At 35.2% G+C, this 19,708-nt stretch overlaps 1 protein-coding gene across 1 annotated transcript in view; it reads right to left on the bottom strand.

The window, feature by feature from the left end:
- Positions 1 to 344: 344 nt before the first annotated feature.
- Positions 345 to 19,708, bottom strand: part of LOC149562344 (uncharacterized) — a 32,877-nt gene continuing 13,513 nt past the window's right edge. Inside the window, exons 4-5 of the mRNA XM_089825870.1 lie at positions 1,776 to 1,921; positions 345 to 1,662 (exon numbers count right to left, since the gene is read on the bottom strand). Of these exons, the coding sequence (XP_089681996.1) occupies positions 1,781 to 1,921 (141 nt within the window). The 3' untranslated portion in view covers positions 345 to 1,662; positions 1,776 to 1,780. The remainder of the gene's footprint in view (positions 1,663 to 1,775; positions 1,922 to 19,708) is intronic.

Below are 19,708 nucleotides of genomic sequence, written 5' to 3'. Positions count from 1 at the left end.
GTCCTAAGGCAGTCTTGGGCAAACTTACTATTTATACTAAGTCATTGTGGCTATATTTGGAAGTAAAAATTCACTTTGGGGTATTCTAAGGAAATCTTGGGAAAACTTACTATTTATACTAAGTCATTGTGGCTATATTTGGACTTCCAGTGTAGTAGTATGTCAATGGTAAATTACTCAATATCAGTAAGATCATTTATTTTATCATTGATAATTTGTTATGCATTAATAAAGCTTTATAAGTTAAATTTAATTATTTCACTTTACTAATGCATAATCTATTGTTTAAAAGAAATATTTAAGTAAAATAGTTCCTCTTGATTTCATAACACATTGGAGGCATAAAAGGTAAAGGAAAAATATATATATATATTACACTCGCAAAAAAAATAGTAGTCGCAGGAAGATAGGGGAGCTGGGAAAAATTGCGGCCACGAGAAAGTACGAGGAAAAAACAATGTCATGTTTTTAATCCCACATTGACAAAACAAGAGGGTGAACTCATGAGAAAGTGTATAAAAAAATAAGTTACTGATTCTGGTTTTGATGCTGATGCAGATGTCATATTCTGATGCGCGATTTTTTATTTTGAATGCGTTTAGGTGCATCTGCATATACATATCTATCTCTCTCTAGAGAGAGATTTGTTAATCTTCGGTCCACTTCAAGGGGCATTAAGTACTATATGAGATGGATACAACCAGAATTCACTAAACTAAAAATTTAAGCTCAAGGAAATTTGATAAAGTTGTTTTCAATCTTACTCATGCGGAGCAGGGAATGCAGTAAAGAAGTCAACAAAAAGAACAATGGATTGATAAATATGTTTCTCAAAAGTATTAAAGAGTTGTTGTTAGCCTTTTTGCCATTTTGATTGGTATCATTCAAAAGTTGAAAAAATAAACATTTACAAATTTTTAATTCTGATTTTTGAAACAGCAAATTACATGATTTATTTTTTATTGTTGTGTTAAGTTTCTAATGATGTAATGTGAAATTTTTATGATGTACGTTTCACACTCTCCGTGACAGGAATAATCTATTAATCTTCAATCCACTTCCCCTTTGGAAACTAATAAACTCCTTTACATATAGATCATTCTTATTTGCTTCGTTTTTTAAATTCCATTTTTTGGAATATGTAAAGGAGTCTATTAGTTTTCAAATATCAAACTATCCTAGTTACACAAATAAAAGAGGAAGTGGACCAAAGATTAACAAATCATTCCATCATGGAAAGTGTGAAACGTACATCATAAAAACTTTACATATTACATTATTAGAAATTTAACACAACAATAAAAAATGAAGAATATAATCTGTTGTTTCAGAAATCAGAATTACAAATTTGTAAATGTTTATTTCTTCAACTCTTGAATAATACCAATTGCAATTGCAAAAGGGCTGCTAACAACAACTCTTTAGCACTTTGAAAAACATATTTATCAATCTATGTTCTTCTTGATGACTTCTTTACAACATTCCCCACCACCAATATGCCCCCCATGAAGAAGACTGAAAACAATTCTCTCAAACTTCCTTGTGCTTAATTTTTCAGTTTGGTGAAGTCTAGTTGCAACTACCTCATATAGTACTAATGCCCCACGACTTTCCAAATTCTGAATCGAACTATGAGCTGCATCATATACTCTCAACCTTTTTCTACATTGAAAACATTGAAAAGGAGAGTTAAAATTTTGGAAGTTAAAAGATTAGGAAAAAGAAAACAAAGCATAATTCCTTTATGTATTTATTTCTTAAGTAATGATTGATACCTTTACTATCCAGAGGCTACGATGTTTTCTGCGGATTGAAATGCAGTGGCCAATGCTGAAGAAAATGATAAGTTCCCTTCTCCAACTAACAGAATGCTATGCATGTTTGAATAATGCATCATCTTTCTCTCCACAATGGGTCGCCCCTGCAAAAAAAACGAAAATCATCTCCATCAGATGTTAATGTAGAGCTAAGTTAAATCACAATACAAGAATAAAGTATGCAAATTAAGATAAGTATCACCAAATTGTTGCTCTGAAAGCACAAACAAGATTAGGAGGTTGTGTGTGATGAAAGTATTGTCATTGATGTCGAAGTTCTCTAATCGAGATTGTTAAAAAACTAGTGTAACATTGATAGTGATATCATTATTAGCCAAAGCATGTTATTCAAATATATTCAATTGACTGACCAAGCTAAGGCATGGGAGTTTGCATTATCAAACATAGACAAACAATTTGAGGGATATGAAGGTGACTTACAGTTTAATGACTCTACAGCAGTCCAAACATGATTGATGGTTTTACGAGGAGTCAAAGCATTAAAAATAAATATGCAACAATGTTTACAACATCATTTGTCACAAAACATTGGGCGGTGATCGCATCAGCAAGTAGATAAAAATGAGATGCACGAGGCTATGTCAAACCAACCACATCAATGTTTGAATGAATGTCAATCCTGTATACTACAGTGCTAATATTCAGAAATATATATGGATGAAAATGGTATGACGAAACAACAGACACAAAGGCATACTCCATGTATTTAGAAGACAATACTCAGAATATGTCAGCATGGGAGACACTGCTTGGACACACTGAACAAAATATGTGATGACATCTAAAAGAAATATATGGAGGCATATACGGGAGTAACTGCTCATAAACACTGAACAAAATATGTGGGAGACACTGCAGTGTCTCTCCATATATATGGGAGACACTGCTTGGACACACTGAACAAAATATCTGATGACATCTAAAAGAAATATATGAAGGCATATATGGGAGTAACGGCTCATAAAAAATTATGTGTCTATTGCTGGTGTTAAAAGACCAGCCAACAGAGATATATATTCTCTGCTAAAATCGATGAACCCGCAGAGTTTGAACATCATAAATGAACCACAGAAGTCAGCATCACACAGTATGGTTGCTAAAGACAATAAAACAATGATATACTATATGCAGCGTTAAAGATTCAAAGACATGCCAAACTTATTGATACAGAATAGAAAGTCCAGAACATGGTCAAAGTAATATTTGCCCAGCACTAAAGAAGCAGCGTTAAGTATCCATATTACTACAGTAGATGTAGTACAGATCACTACAGTAGATGCAAATGAATTTGAAGATAAGTCTACTGCAATTCTTTAAAAAAGCATCCATGAAATATGAAGGCATCCACCATATATCATGCAAACTCATGAACCAATAACTAACAGGAACGATACAGTACAGCATATTGGAGATTTGAAAGGGAAAATATTGTATATAAGATAGGTATGAATTGATACAAAGTTCCAAACAATAATATCATATGCCATCGAATATGAAATAGATGTGGCAAGAAGAAGGCACTGTATGCAGCGATATGTGGAGAGAAACCCCAATAAAGAAAAGATCAGTAATACCAAAAGATTTATGAAAGGGAGAAGATATATTTGGATAAATTGTATGCCAGTCTGCTGTGTCAACATGAAAAGATACGTGCCGTCAGTGATTGTATTTATCAGTTTGTAAAGATTGAAAAAGCTCATACATTTGTTTTAGTAAGAAATAAATTAAGAGGAGAATATATATTAGTCAAAGGATGTCATGTTCATGCCAGTTTGTTCAGCGAAAACAGTGAATTACAATTTGCTAGGACAATGAAAGACTCATGAATCAGACAAGACCAATGACATCGAGGCCCTGTTCTTAAAAGGCCATCTGGAGTCACAGGGCATATGATCAAGAGTTTAAGTTGCACATCACAGTGATGACATGGATGACACAGATTTCCCAGAGTTATACTAGCGATAAAATAATCAATAATCAACGATAATTTATTGTTGAAAGACAAATAAGGTCAAAATGTGCATAATGGGTGGAAAAGCGTTTGAGAATGAATTATTTGAAAATTAAATACTAAAGTAATTTTTATGTGAAGCTATAATTATATTAAGAGAAAAAGGCTTTATTACGAAGTGTTTTTATTTTTATATATGACTTTTCATTTTAAAAAGTCACATCTATTGGATAGAATATAAATGGGAGTTACTCTAATCCAAAATGGAATGAGTGTTATGAGAAGAATATAAATGAAATGTAAGATGAAAAAATTAAAAATCAGGGATAAGTCAACGATATGTGAGTGGTGTAAAAAGCAAAATATATATTTAATTGAAAGCATAATAGGAAGAATTATAAAGAAGGGAAAGCATTCAGATTTGCAGAGCAAGTTAAAGATCCATCATCAATTGAAGACGAGCAACGTAAGCAAGGTGGAAAATAAATATGTGTGCAGTGAGTTGGTATTCATGCAGACAGAAGTGGGGGGTTGGTGCTTCCAGTAGGTTGGTGGCTGCAAAGTGTGGGAGTTGAGTCGATGCTCATAAATATAGAGTTTGGAGCATGCAAATTATTGAAAAAGAATAAAAGATTATAGAAAAGCATTTACTTGCCATATATTTCTCCCCCATTGGGTTTCCACGTAAAACATTGTGTTCAAACACCCATCTGCAATTATCAGAAATTATGGACTGGGCAAAAGCAAAATGTCAGGGGATCAAAGACGGGTTTCTCTTAGACTCTGAACATAAAACTTTCATTCTAATTTTTCAGTCAAAGAAATTCAGGGATGAAGTTTAGAACTTTAAAGTGTGGTTTGTAAAGGCTCGTGTATCACAACAGCAGCATGGGTCCCAAATTTTAAACCCGATCCCTCCTTGCTCCCATTTAAACCTCTGTGGATATCATTCCCTGCTTTGCCTCTTGAGTACCAGGGTCCGGCAATTATAGAACTGTTGGCTAATAAATTAGGAATTTTTGTGAAACATGATTTTACAGTTTATGAATACTCTAATCGTGGTGTGAGGGTTTGCCTCCTTATTAGTGAAACTACACAGCTGCCAGATCAGATTATTATTAATACAAGTTTGGGTTCTTGGGATCAGCAGATTGTAGTGCAGAATGAGACTATTCTTCAAATGTTTGAAGATGTTCTGTGGCACTTTAACACACAATGTCAGAACATGTCACATGAAGCGATACTAGTCTATAAAGATTGGGCAACCAATCCATTTAAATGCTCTTTTTCCCAACAGCCATCTCGAGTTATAAAGGAGGTTGAAGATGAGAACATATCTTTGTCCAACCAAATGCCTGACAAGGATTTTATGATTGTTTGCCACAAAGGACTAAGTTTTATCTTCAAGTGCAGGAAGTAATTTACACATTGCTTATCATGTTTAGAATTTTTGGGAGTCCCTGGAATTGGGGATTTAAATGCACCAACTATTTATCATTACCAGCTTATCTGAATGTGAACCAACACAACAGCGAGGTGCAGGAGTGTATGGATTGAGTGGTACATGAGATAATGTTTGTTAATAAACCTATCCACATTCCTCAAGCAAAATCAGTTGAAGTATTGCAACAACCTACAGAGGCTCAGTTGCATCTAATGGCAGACGATTTGCTTACAGGACTAGCAACTACAATTATTCCTGAAATTGCTGATGAAGGAGTTTGCTTTGTAAAGGATAAGGACTTGCAAGCTGTTGTATCATCAGAACTTAATCAAAACATTCACTTTCATACAGAGGAATCTTTGATTCAAGAAGAGGTGGTTGACTGTCCAGCTTGGGTAGTTAATGATAAGGTTTTTCATGACATTCAGGACAGTCAACAGTGTATTGAGAAGGACCAAAGGGCTATTCTTAATCCTTCCTATGACCTTCAGATCAATCAGGATTTTAACTGCCAATTGCCTCAACGGGCAGGGATAGAGTCAGAACATACAGATGCAGCCAATGTATTAGAGACAACCAATTATATCAGCAAGCAAGCAAATATAGAGATAGAACATATAGATGCAACCAATGCATTAGAGACAACCAACAATATCGGCAAGATAGCTTTTGACTATTCTAAGATTTTGTCATTAGCAAAGACCCCCAAGGAGATTATGGCAGGTAAAAAGACACCCCAGCCAAGAGGTAGACCTCCAAAAAGCGCCAAAATAAAGGAAGAAGACAACACTTGATGAGTTCTCATCATCCAAAAGAATGACAAGGAGAACAAGAGGTTCTCCTTGTCAGCCATGAAGATTATATCGTGGAATGTCAGAGGCATTAATGCCTCTGACATGTGGCTTAGGATCAAGCGACAACTTGATTCTTTTTAAGTAGATATTGTTCTACTCCAAGAAACAATACTATCTCAAGATTGTTATTATAAAATTTTGGGAAAATGGAATAATTGGAAATCTATGCACATGCCGGTACAAGGTGCCTTGGGTGGCAATGGGGTCCTATGGAATCCTAAAGTTATTCAAGCACAGCTATTGGATCAAAAAACTAATTGGCAATTATTGAAGATTCAAAGCTTTGATATCTGATTTTATCTCATTAATGTATATGGTCCTCACCAACCTAATGATAAAAGAAGACTCTAGGGCACTTAAACACAAACTATTCAAAGGCATCAATATCCAGAATTTGTATTGGGAGGAGATTTTAATGCCATACTCAATGCAGCAGAAAAAAGTGGTGGTATATGGCCTCCAATAAAGACAATGAAGGGTTTCTTAGCACTAGTAGAAGGCAATGCACTGTGGGATGATATTGGATTTCTTTGGATTGACTCCTTTTTTGGAGCCTTCTTTCATGGATTCGGCCCAAAAGGATTGCTACTTAGTCTTTCAGACTACGATTGTAAGAGAGTTCTGATTATGTAGAGAGGAATTTTGTGACATATTTATGTGTCCTTGGCATTTTCTGCATCATTTTATAATTCATTTTTGGGATACTTGATATATGCATTTGACTCATTTAGTGATATTTTTCTGATCCAGCCTTCATCCTTTCTGTTGCTGTGTGTGAGTAATATCTGATTGATAAAGTATTAAGTGAATTTTTAGGATTCCTTCTCACTCTGTCTCAGTTATCACCTAGTTCAGTTTGTACTTTTGCTTGCAGGTTATAGTTTGTGTCTTTCATTTTGGGACTGTTATGTGAACATCTTCATGTTCCTTAACTCTCATTATCAAGACATTATTATGAAGTATTAATGCAAGCCAGTATAGGATCTAAGTATTGATAAGCAAAGGGAGTTTCACTGTTTTGATAACACTCATATCTTAAGTATTCATAAGTTTTGGAGTATCACTTATTAGCTAGGTTCAGTTTTAGATTTGTTTCTGCATCTTTCTCCCTTTTCCTACCAAGTTCAGTTCATTTTAGTTACAAGAGCTTAAGTGATTATCCCAAGGAGCCGGCCTATAACCTGGAGATCCACTCGATTTCATAGGAAAATCCCACTGCCTATGAGTGGTTCAATGTTACCTGAAATTTCTAGTTCTTTTCGTTGAAATCTGGTTGGGTGCAAATTTCTGAACTTAACAGTTCCAGAGAGAGATAAGTACAAATTTTCACTTATCTCTCTCTGCAACTGTAATGGGAAGTCTAGTCCAAAGGTGGCACCTAAAATAATTGGCAAAATAAGAAATGCAGTTTGTGACTCAAAACTTAAACGGATGGCAGTGATTCATTCCAAAGGATATAATGAATATAGCGCCCAATGAAAGACATACAACAGTATATTGATGGAAATGTTTCGATTAGAATATGAAGCAAAGAACAAACCAAACTAGAAACATTAATTACGCATAGACAACAACAATGTATAATGCCTTAGGTTTTCAACAGCAGCAAGTATATGAGGATGGCATGATAAGTACGTGGGCTCCAGGATGGTTTATCACATATCAAATCTGTGGAAGGCAGTGTCCAGATCATAAATTATCAAGCACACCATAAAGTATTGATAAAGTTGTTAGCGATCTGTTTGATAGTAAATATCATAAATAAAACAAGTATATGCGAGGCAACAAGCAAAACAGATGTTTCAATTTATTTGGACAAAGTGTATCAAAGTCTCCATCTGAGAAGTTCAAACACAGAAATTGGAGTTTCATCAGAGTAATTTTGAGTCTCAGTCTTGAAGGAGAAATGAAGAACATAGAAGATTGCTTTTCCATGCTAACAATGGAGAAGAGAAAACTTCAAAGGCAACAATGGGTATATAAATAGAAAGAAGCAATGATGTCCAGAATAATATGTATATGCAGCCTCTCATATTTTATTGTTTCTAATAAATTACAGAAAAGAAAGAAAAAAAAAGGTGTGAGTTTGTATGAATATGAAAGGCGCCTGGAGATATTCATCTAATATATTGCTTTTGATAATAATATGATCTGATTAAGAGCAACTAGCAGTTGGATTAAAAAACCTCACTTGACGGGATTTGAAGGAGAGGTGCGATTAACTAAATAATAAGGAAAGGATATGTTTCTTTATCCATCATAAATAAGGGATGGCTTGCTTGTCAAAAGAGGGCAGCAATAGAAGTAGAGCAGCTGGAAACAGAATTAAAAAAAGGAATAGATATTTTTTAAGTTTGGGTGGATTGAATATAGTAAATGAAGCACAGACTATTTATATTCGTTTTTGAAATTTAATGCAAGAACCCTGTTTTCTTTGTTCATCTTGAAAATCAAACTTCAAATACTTTGTTCATATTTATGCCTTGTGATTATTCATCTAAAAATCAATTGCTACTAACGGTGAAGAAATTAATACAAGTCTTCGATTATGAGAATTTGCATATGAAATGTTGTCTATGTGAATTTTGTCTAATTGGTTTCCCCAAAGAAATTCAATTCAATTAGACTAGGACTTGTATTGCTAATTAAAGCTTCAGTCTATAAAGTAGTGGATGGTACAACACTGTCTCTCAAGGTTGTATATAAGGGTGTGGAGAAAGTTTGGCTCTATTTGCCCAAGACTGGATAAGGGACGAGTCTGCAATTTATTTCATAGAAGTGGGTTGATGTCTTCTGCCTTCAAGTTCAATATTCTGCCATATCCATAACTCAAACACTATTCCTTTCATTTTAATAATATTCATTTCACAAGTAAAATATCAAAGCATTCATATATCTTTATTTTGATCAAGTTCAAAGAGTTTGCCAACGTAAAGAATTCACAAAGTTTGAATTCGCTATAGAAAAGCTTTGAACTAAGAAATCAGGGTTCAAGGAGGTTTACCCGCCTAGGTTTAGCGAAGCCAAAAGTGCATGGGAATAAATCATAATTATTCCCATTCATTGGCCAACACTAATTGAGTAATCTTGTTGGAGAATTGGCAAAGCTCTTGGATTTCCAATGTGTGGTTTTGGGAACCAACATAACCAATCAAACGGTGTAACGAATTCCTACTGTCAATTTCATCAATAGTATTCCCAACATTTCTTCATTTAGGATAGCCCCATCTGTCTATTGCAATCTCCATGACTATTGTTAGATGAGTCATTGCTTGGCAAGCCAATCTGGTTATTTAGCCTCACTATATCAAATTTAATCTCTCTTGATTAAAGTGTGTCCCTGTTTTCAAGATCAAAAGGTCAATACATTGATAAGAAACTTCAGTATATCCAACAAAGATACTTTTTCTACTTGTCTTCCAGACTGTTGTTTTTTCTTTAGTAACTATACATAATCACATTCATAACTACTACATGCTCTAGCCTGTTCCCCCTCAGGTGCATATTCCTCACTGCCTTTGTAAGACTTCTTTAGAAAGGTATATATAGAATTGATTGCTTCTGTTCAAAACTTTTAGCAAGATTCTTGCCTACAGATACCATTCCTCTGCTCATGTATAAGACAGACAGACTTTGCCTATGGAAAACATATCTCTAGCGGAAAATTCTTGACAGAAGGGGCCCGCACAGGACCTCAGCACCCAGTCAGTACCTTGGGCATACCTAGGTACTAACCAGCATAGGACAACTAGGACAGAACCAACGTGTGGACCAGGGGCAAAATAGGACTCAGTAATATAGTATCTGGGGATAATAAAGCTTTAAAAAGGTGCTTATTAAGAGTATTTAATCACCATTTTAATCCCTTCAAATGACCCTCGAAAGATTCTAAACAGAGTAGTTGATGCTAAGTTTATACAGCAGAAACTGTTATTCAGTTGAAGTTATTCAATGATTGCATGTATCTAATTTCATCAAGTAAATTGACAGGAAAAGCACTTAATAATATCAAGTTTCCACAATCCATTGTTAATGATGATGTTGCTTCTGGATTCGATTGTGTAAGTTTTTTTATCATCAAAAAAAGCACTTGTCAAAAGCACTTGTCAAAATTTGTATTGGTGAAATCATTTTTTCCTGAATTGTACCTTGGAATGCAGTTTAGTTGTTTGTTTTATGAAATTGTGTGATGTTTCATTTGTTTAATCACTCCAATTAATGCCAATATGTTGGTCTGTACTTTGGCGACCAAGGAGCATGTCTTTGTAATTCATTCAAATCTTGTTGCAAATTAATATAGGTCTCTACTTTAGCATATCATTTCTGCTTTTGATCATTTATCATCCTTAATATCTGCAAATCTCACTCCGAATATTTGAAAATCTCACTATGAGGCTTAGTTGTGGACATTGCAAGACTTGCATCCATGGCAAAATCATAGTCTTTCACCAATTTACATTTAATGTAAAACTGTGCATGTTTATAAATTTTTGTTTACAATTTTACTCTGTTTGGTTTTATGTTTACCTAGGTCTATAGAAACTTATCTTCTGGTTAGGTTTAGTTAGGCCTTCTAAATTCCCTCTGCAGGCTATTATTTTGCAACTAAGTACCCAGTTCTCCCCCTGGCCCTTCAAACTAGGCGAATTTTGAACCGGTCCTTGGTCTTGGTCCCGATTCCCTTTTGGATTCCACTTGGGTTCGAAGGCAGGCAGGCTGGTTCCTCCAGGCCCGACCTAGGTCGATCCTTGGCAGACTGAGTGCAAACCAAGTATAGTTCCAATGAAAAACACTCTATAATTTAGTGCAGAAATTGATTATTACAGAATTTGACTAAAGATCTTTAACATTACAAAACAAATTTGCTGAAGTTCGGAAATTTATTACATAAAATTAAACTAGCCCTCAAGATTTCCTCCAGTGAAATTTATATATCCAATTGTTGATAATGACCCCTATCTAATTACTTGGAAGCTTTGTATAGCGATGAATCATATTTTAACTATCAAACAATATCTTCAATTGGTATAGGGAGTTGTAAGCTCCTTAAATAACATTTTCGAAGTAGGATGCTAATTACAAAGAAACAAGCTCTCTGTGAAATGAAAAAGTAATAAGTGTTGGACAACTTGGTAAGTAGGAATGTTATTAGTGTGGCCGGTCCCATTGACATCAGCATTGTTTGTGAATCAACTAATGCCTTTGATGATGATGGAGAAGAAAAAGATGTAAATTTAGATAATCCATTAGACAATTGAAATACTAAGTTCTAATCGTTGAAAGTTAAAACAATGATACTTGAACTCGATATTATTTTAGTACTCTGGTGTTAATAATAGATATAATGCTATGAGTACAAGTTTATAGTGTTTATGTTGTTTTTATGATACTATGTGGCATTCTAATCTTAATTCATTCTTCTAGGCTGCATACATGTGTGTGTGTGTATATTTTGCCTGTTTTTGTATTAACGAACCCAAACAAAGCCAAAACCCATTTCAAAATTTTGCCTTGCCAGTAAAGTAGTTCTTAGAACCTGAACTTGAACCCGAGCTTGAACTAGTAACTGAGGTTTGCAACAAAGAGGACTTCACCCAAAGGTGCTTAAGGCAGCAAGACATAAAGACTTGGAATTCAGTAAACTAGTTCTTAGAACCTGAACTTGAACCCGAGCTTGAACTAGTAACTGAGGTTTGCAACAAAGAGGACTTCACCCAAAGGTGCTTAAGGCAGCAAGACATAAAGACTTGGAATTCAGGATTTGATGCAGATCAAGATTAAAAAAAATGTGAAAGGGACCTATTGGACTTGCTTGGCTACCTCTTTCCTTCCAAAATTTCAGCCAAAGGCACCAAACCTAGCAATGAAGCTCTACTTAAGGGGTGAAGTCCTTCTAGATGCTTTGCATTTTACAACCATTGCCAGGCCTTGCAATAATCAGCAAAATCCTCTTGGTGATGAAAGATCACCAAAATCTTTATATGCAAAACTGAACAGTGGGTTCAATAATGCCTAAGCAATATGCCACTCTATTCAAAAGATGGTGTTTGCATTGTGCATTCCCGATCAAATCAAAATTTTCATTGAAGAATTTAACTTCTACAAGCCCATTCTTTTAGGTCGGTATGCCTTACTTTTTTATTGCACTGGTCACTAGCAAGGAATTAACTTTCATTATTATCTTAGAGAGCTTAAGAGAGGAATCGACTCCTTGTAAGGGAACTTCCAATAAAAAATATAACCGTTTCCAAATAACCCATAATAGATCTAAAATAAATATGTAATTATAATCCACATGCAAGAGAATAGGCAACATAACCACAGCAAATGTGACAAAAGATATACTCTGGGAAACCCTCATTGACGAAAAAAACTCAACCTCCAAAAGCATCCATCTTATTCAGCAAAAATACCATTGCAATACAGCCATTAAAGCCTTCAAAGCCATAACCACAACCGAACAATCCATGTGAACAAGCATGAATCCACACATCCCATACCATGCTTCCAACTTTCACAAATGCTCCTTTGGCTAGCCTATCAAGCCTCATCCCGCTCAACTCTTGCCTTTTTGCCTTTTGTCTTGTCTCTACCACTACCCTTGGGCCATCTAGGTGCAAAATTACATAATAAAATTAAATAATACAATATAAAAATATTATGCAATGTGTGCGACACCCATTATCTCAACACTCCTCAACCAGCGATGAGAGCTTTCCATCTACTTCATTATTTGCTTGAGCACTAAAGAAGAAAAGACCCCCATACATCAAATCCCCATTCAAGTTTCTCATCACAAACCTTCCTCATGTTGTTCTAGGATTTCTACATAAAATGTGTTACCATGAAAATCAATAGTTTTGTCACTATATATATATATATATATCTCCAACTGTTGATGATGTTTCTTTTTTCTCAATGTAAGGAACTCCATATCTCTATCATATTGCAATCTGCAGTAGATTAAACTCTCCTTCAAGCTTAACTATGGTGTGTGCATTCAAAATTATTTGCAAAGTTCAAGTGCCAAGAAATGTATATATTGTCCATAATATTAATTTGCCTCGTATTCATACCTTTGACATTGATGGTGTTTATATTTATTGTTTTGTTCTCTGGCATCAATGACAATATCTCTAGATCAATCTCCCCCTTTGTCATTGATGGCAATCTCATCTCTTTTAGTTCTCCTCCTTTCTATATCTCTCCCCCTTTGACATCAATGGAAAAGGGATGATCATCAAACTCTTATCTTCCAACCCATCAATTGCATGTAAGGTTCTCTAGTACTCCTACTAAGAAGGATTCTTCAATGATCCTACATGCTCAAGGACTGCCATTAATGCATGTGCCTCTTTGAATGTTCCTCCTGCAATCTTTGACATCAATGCAATGAACTTTTCAAACTCTTGAATATAATTTTCAAAACATCAACATGTCTTGAGTCATCTTGTTCTTTTCTCCAAGGGTTTAATGAAGAAAATTTATATCTCCCCCTAAGTTCATTCTTCTCCTTACAAACTAGGAGGTGTATGGACTGCAAGTTGCACTTGCACTGGTTGCTTCTACTCCTTTAGTTATCTTCTTTCTCCAAACTTTTGTAGTTCTTCCCTTTTGATTACTTGGTTTGAAGTCCATAAAGCTTCATTCTTTTATTTGTTTTTGTCAAATTTCTTTCTCAATACGAGGATAGATTCTTTTTGTTTGTTGTATAATTTTCCAATTACAATGGGGGAGATTGATTATTTGTCCTCATTAAAATATGTTAGAGTCATGTTGTCAGGCATTGGGTGCTCATTAAATTCTATCAGAGTTTCATTAGTCTTCACTTGATCTCCCTCCTGGGCTTCATTCTGTTCATTACTTTGACCTCCTTTTGATGTCTTGAAAACTTTGTAAACCACCAATCACTCCTGTACAAATTGCACCAAGATATTGAACCTCTCTGGATGCTTTGAAAATATTTTTCTTGAACTTGTATGCCATAAAATAGAATGCTCATTAAATTTTTGAAATTTTCATCAGACAAGCCAAAGTCAGATTAGATGCTTTAAAGTTAAATAAGTGTTTGAGTCTACTTGCCTCTGATATAAGGATGTACTCGTGCAGCTTCCATTCAGTGCATTGTAGCAATATGTAATAACTAAATGTCTTTTTCATTCCAACGTGATGCCCCTTTTCGTGTACTTCTGTGTCATTGCCCGAGTTCTTCCAGTAACAATGTTTCTTTGACATGGTTCTCCGATTTTTACTGCTCTTGGGATACTTTTTCTCCAAGGTGGTGAAGGAATGCCATTCTTCTTGTTCCATTTCTACGAACGAAATCTTACATTTCACTATGCATTCACACAAAAAAGAAAAATGAAAACACTAAAAGCAAACAAATATATATAGATAATATCTATAGCACCTTGCATAAGAAGAACATTACTATACTATTTAAAATACTTTGAAGTTGCGAAGGTTCAGTGTCATAAAGATCTATATCCTTGAAAACGTTCAAGTCAATCGTTTCTGAAGCGACTCTCTTCAGATATGATTATCTGAGGAAGAGAGTTGCTTCATAAATGATTGACTCAGATGTTATCAAGGATATTGATCTATATGGCACTGAACCTTCGAAGTTTCAAAGTATTTTAAATAGTATAGCAATGTTCTTATGCAAGGTGTCATCGATATTATCTATATATATCTGTTTGATTTTATTGTTTTCTTTTTTCTTTTTTGTGTGAATGCACAGCGAAATGTAAGATTTCGTTCATAGAAACGGAACAAAAAGAATGGTATTTCTTCACCAACTTGGAGAAAAAGTATCCCAAAAGTAACAAAACTTGGAGAACGACGTCAAAGAAAGATTGTTACTGGAAGCGCTCGGGCATCACAAAAGTATACGAAAATGAGCATCACATTGGAACGAAAAAGACATTTAGTTATTACATATTGCTACAATGCACTGAATGGAAGTTGTACGATTACAACCTTACGTCAAAGGCTAGTAGACTCAAACACTTATTTAACTTTAAAGCATCTAATCTGACTTTGGCCTGTCTAATGAAAATTTCAAAAATTTAATAAGCATTCTATTTTATGACATACAAGTTCAAGAAAAAGATTTTCAAAGCATTCAGAGAGATTCAATGTATCTTGGTGCAATTTGTGTTGGAGCGATTGGTGGTTTGTAGAGTTGTCAAGACATCAAATGGAGGTCAAACTAATGAACAGAATAAAGCTCAAGAAGGAGATCACTTGAAGACTAACAAAACTCTGACAAAATTTAATGAGCACCCAATGCTTACATGACTCTAATAGAATTTAATGAGTACATGGATAATATGGATAATAAAGGCAGATTCCAAAGTAAAGGGGCCTCATAGCTATAAAAAGAATGGATCAGCCCGAGCACATACGTATTGAGCACTATCGACACAAGAATATGATCAATTGGATCATAGGAGAAGACTCTTGTAAACCCGAGAATCACCAAGTGTATCACACGAGCGTGTTTGAGCACAAGAATTAAGAAGTATAAGAGACATAGGTGAAATGTTTGACAAAATTACTACCTGTGCAAAATGTGTGGTCCATTCCCTAATGGTGGCGTATCATTATACAAAGCATAATTGGAAGAGTGAGATCTCTAATCAAAAAATCATCCCATAACGTCACATACCCATCTGATAGCATGGTCAAAGGAAGGCATCGTCTAAAAGAATACTGATGAGCTTGAAGCTTTGGGTTTGAAGATTCCATTAAAACAACGACATGGAACACCTTAGGCACGATTTTCATCAAAATGTTTGACAAAATGCCCGTTGCCACTAGCGTGATAAAATCCAAGCTACGGTAGAGGGGTAGAGATATTGAATCTTGAAAGGACAAGACCCGATGGATATCGACAATCGGTGCAAGATGGTTTGCCAAGTATCAAAGGCGTATTGAAATACACATGGAGACAGCCAGAAAAGAGCATGTGAAGGCGATCGATGATTGATTAGAAGATAATCCCAAAGGAGGCATGGCTTACATATTCAAGGTCGATGGTTTTAACTTAAATTAATGCTCAACACCGAACAAGGTGAGAGTCACGACCATGAATTCTGCATTCTCGTCGTCAAAGATCCACTCTCGGCATATAGTTTGGAATCATAGGTAAGTTGATTGCTCTGATGAATGATGTTATCAGAAATGGTCAAAGATAAGGTTGCTTATAAAAGCAGGGTGCAAAACAAATATCTGATACACAAATGTCATATGGTATCACGAATAATGGCATCCTATGATAACGTGTCTCAATGCAAATAAGAAAGTGAAAGATGTTTGAATACAAATGTTACTAATACCAAATGACAAAGCATCCCCAGGTCAGTTGTATCTTTGGAAACAAAGAGTCGAGATTCCACCAATGCCAATATTTATAAGGTTGTTGCAAACCTTGTGGAATCATTCATATCGAATCCAATGGAGATATCAGTGCATTAAAATACCAATGTTGAATAATAACACCTGTCATGCAACATGGGCATGTAATTTATAGTTACAAATTCCCTAATTATTAGAGGAAGCCCAATGAAGGATTATATCATTAAAACGGTCAAGATGTTAAAGAAAAGGGATTAGGATTCGAAGGGAGTAAAACAAATTATCATTAAGAAGTGATTAAAGGCTTTAATTCCAGGAATCAGTTACATTGGTAACTAAAGGGTCACGGACAGGTAAAGATGTTAAATAGAGAATTAAATGAGGTAAGAGGGGTCCTCCTTTTTCTGCATGTCATGTGGCTGCTAGAAAAGGGGCACATTTTATGGTTGTAATAGGGAGATAGGAGAAGGTTATTTATTTTTCTGCAAATATTGATTGTAATCACAGGGACAGGGAAATCATGTGGTTTCTTTTGTTTTGTGTATAAAGCAAAGATAAGTTTATATCTCTCAGATCGTGTAGTCTGAATATATCTTTCTTGGATTGATACTAATCATGTGGTCATATCTTTCGTGTTTTGGATGCAGTCTTGTGTTGCTTATAGTTTGTAGAATAAATAACGTAATCCTTCATTTTATCTGTGATTTAAGGAAGGATTGAATGAATGGTTGTGTGGCTGTTTGCTGATCTTTCTTTCTTTATTCTAACCTATAAATCTAGCAAACGCATTCATTTTATGCTTATGAATGAATGTCAGAAACCCTTGGTATCTTCAGGTTAAATCTTTCAACGAGGGTGCTATACCTCTCAATTCAAAGGAGAGTTACTTGCCTATGATAACTCATCCAACTATTAGTTTTGTTTGTTCTTCTTTTTTGGCATTTAAGAGTCAAGGACAAATATGTTTACTAACACTGTTTATCAAGAGTTACTCTACCAATTTCTAGATTTTCCCATGTCAAATCTAAGTTTGAGTCTCCTTCTTCATCATCATTTTCATCTATAACTAGACCTTTTCTATTGTTATCACTAACAGGGACTTTTCCTATAGCCCCATCTGCAACATTCTCTGAAACCGATTGTGCCTTCTTTGCTAGAGAGACGCTCTCACTCAAGGGATCAGCTTCATCTTATGCAAAAATGGAGCCTCTAAAATTAGAGCTCCATCACCTATGTTGGTTTTTGTGTCTTTGCACCCAATCAAATTGGTTGAGGCTATCCACTTCTCTATGTTGGTTTTTGTGCCTTTGCACCCAATCAACTAGTTGGGAATTCAATTGGTTGAGACTTCATATCTCCCTCTTGACCTACCACTTGAGGGGGTAGTCTTAGTGTTTAGATGTTGATTCCACATCCTCTTGGATGTTGATTGAGTCACCTTGGGATGTGGAATGATGCAATGTGTTAGTCTCACTCCAACTCTTGCATTGATAACAGAGCATGATCATGGGTTATTGTCAAGTTTCCATCATTGAGAAAACTCTATCATTGTTGGTGACCATATTACACAATATGGTTAAGCCTTCTACATGTGTTGCTATGCTTTGTGCATTGGTGTTATCTACCCCAAGTGTCTTTGTGTTCTGTCATGACATCTTGAGTGCATAGTACACAATACAATTAAGTCTTTTGGATGTGTTGCTATGCTTTGCGCATTGGTGTTACCTACCCTGAGAGTCTTTGTGTTCTGTCATGACATCTCAACTGCATAGTAACGTAATGCAGCTTGTTGGCATTGCACTTACATTGCCACAAAAGCTATAAGTCCAATTTTGACAGCGAATGTCTTGGGTGAAAGAATTGGCACATTATAAAGTTGATTGGCCTTTGCACGGCACTTTAATGCCATTCTGTAAGAAGATGACACAATTTTTATGTTATTATAAAAGATTGAAAAGCATGCAATTCCATTTTGTTAGAAAGGCGATGGTCATAAGCTTCTTGCAGTGTGCATTTGCTATTAGCCTAGGGTTATATTCCTGGTTTATTATTGAGAGCAACCACTAGAGCTTCAAGATGGAGTGCAAATGTCTTGGGGTCATATCTTTGATATATGTTTGCAATGTATTGTGCTTGTCAATAATCAACTACTCTAGGGGTTTTCTAAGTATGAGTGAGGGACCAAGCTCTAGTGGAAGGTTGTCACTCCAAAATTGCAACTAAAGGGGGTATTATCTCCATTCTTGCAGATTATCTCCAAAATATTGTATGACATTTTCACTTTTTCTACTAGATCGATTCTCTAGTATGAAGGTTCAACATATAAGTATGAAGGTGGGACAATAATTGCAAGCCCTAGCACTTGAAGAGTGTAGGCTCAGCTTTATCTTCTCATCCAATCAGATCCAGTTAATGTGAATGAGGACCTAAGGAGCAAGATAAGGGTCTTCTATGCCTATTATAAATCTGATGGTAAAGTTTTGGCCGATTTGCATGTCCATCATGTTTGAAGGCTTCTAGGAGTTGGAAGATTAGATCATTCAGATTTCTTGTGTTCCTTCCATACTCAAATCAAGGCACCGACAAAAGAATTGTTATGGCTTGTGTTTCCATCTCTAGCAAGAATCAAAGGGGAAGGTCAATCAATGAAGATGAGGCTTAGGTAGAGGTGGTTGACACAAGACATGCCTCACCAAGTGGCAATGCGAAATGAGGATTGGTGTAATGTTTAACACATCAAGTTTGCTACTATGTTTTGTACTGTTCTGTGTATATGTTAACGGCAGTTTTGATGTCTACATGAGTGTGTTGTCTAGGGTTTTGAGAGGTTTGCTGCAATTGCAATTATTAACAATCTGATGTATTATCTTTTATTAGTAGGTGTCTACTTTTTGGAGGAATTTTTTGATAGCTTTTACTAAGTGAAAAAGTCCGCTCTGTAATTGTTTTAATATCAAGGATGGGGGTGCTATAGAAACTCCATTAGAGTATTTAAAAATTAAAAGAAAAAACATTAATGAGAACATGAAAGAGATTGGAATTAATAATTTTTTGTCTACTTTGCAATGTGAAACTTCGTTAGCTTACCAAGTCTTCACACTAACTCGAAGATTATTTTTTCCTTCTTTGTCTCTATTGAGAGAAATTCACTAGGGCAATATTGTTAAATTATCAGGATGCTGCAAATGTACTAACATTGCCATTTATTTTTAGTATATGTTTTTCAAATAACAGCATCCTTGTATTTGTATGAGGAATAAAC

This window comes from Cupressus sempervirens, chromosome 4, assembly GCF_028749045.1.
Source record: "Cupressus sempervirens isolate cs-2001-9-10 chromosome 4, ASM2874904v1, whole genome shotgun sequence".
In the NCBI taxonomy this organism is placed as follows: Eukaryota; Viridiplantae; Streptophyta; class Pinopsida; order Cupressales; family Cupressaceae; genus Cupressus; species Cupressus sempervirens.
The sequence above is the reverse complement of the archived record's forward strand: the minus strand, read 5'-3'. Positions and strand labels throughout refer to the sequence as shown.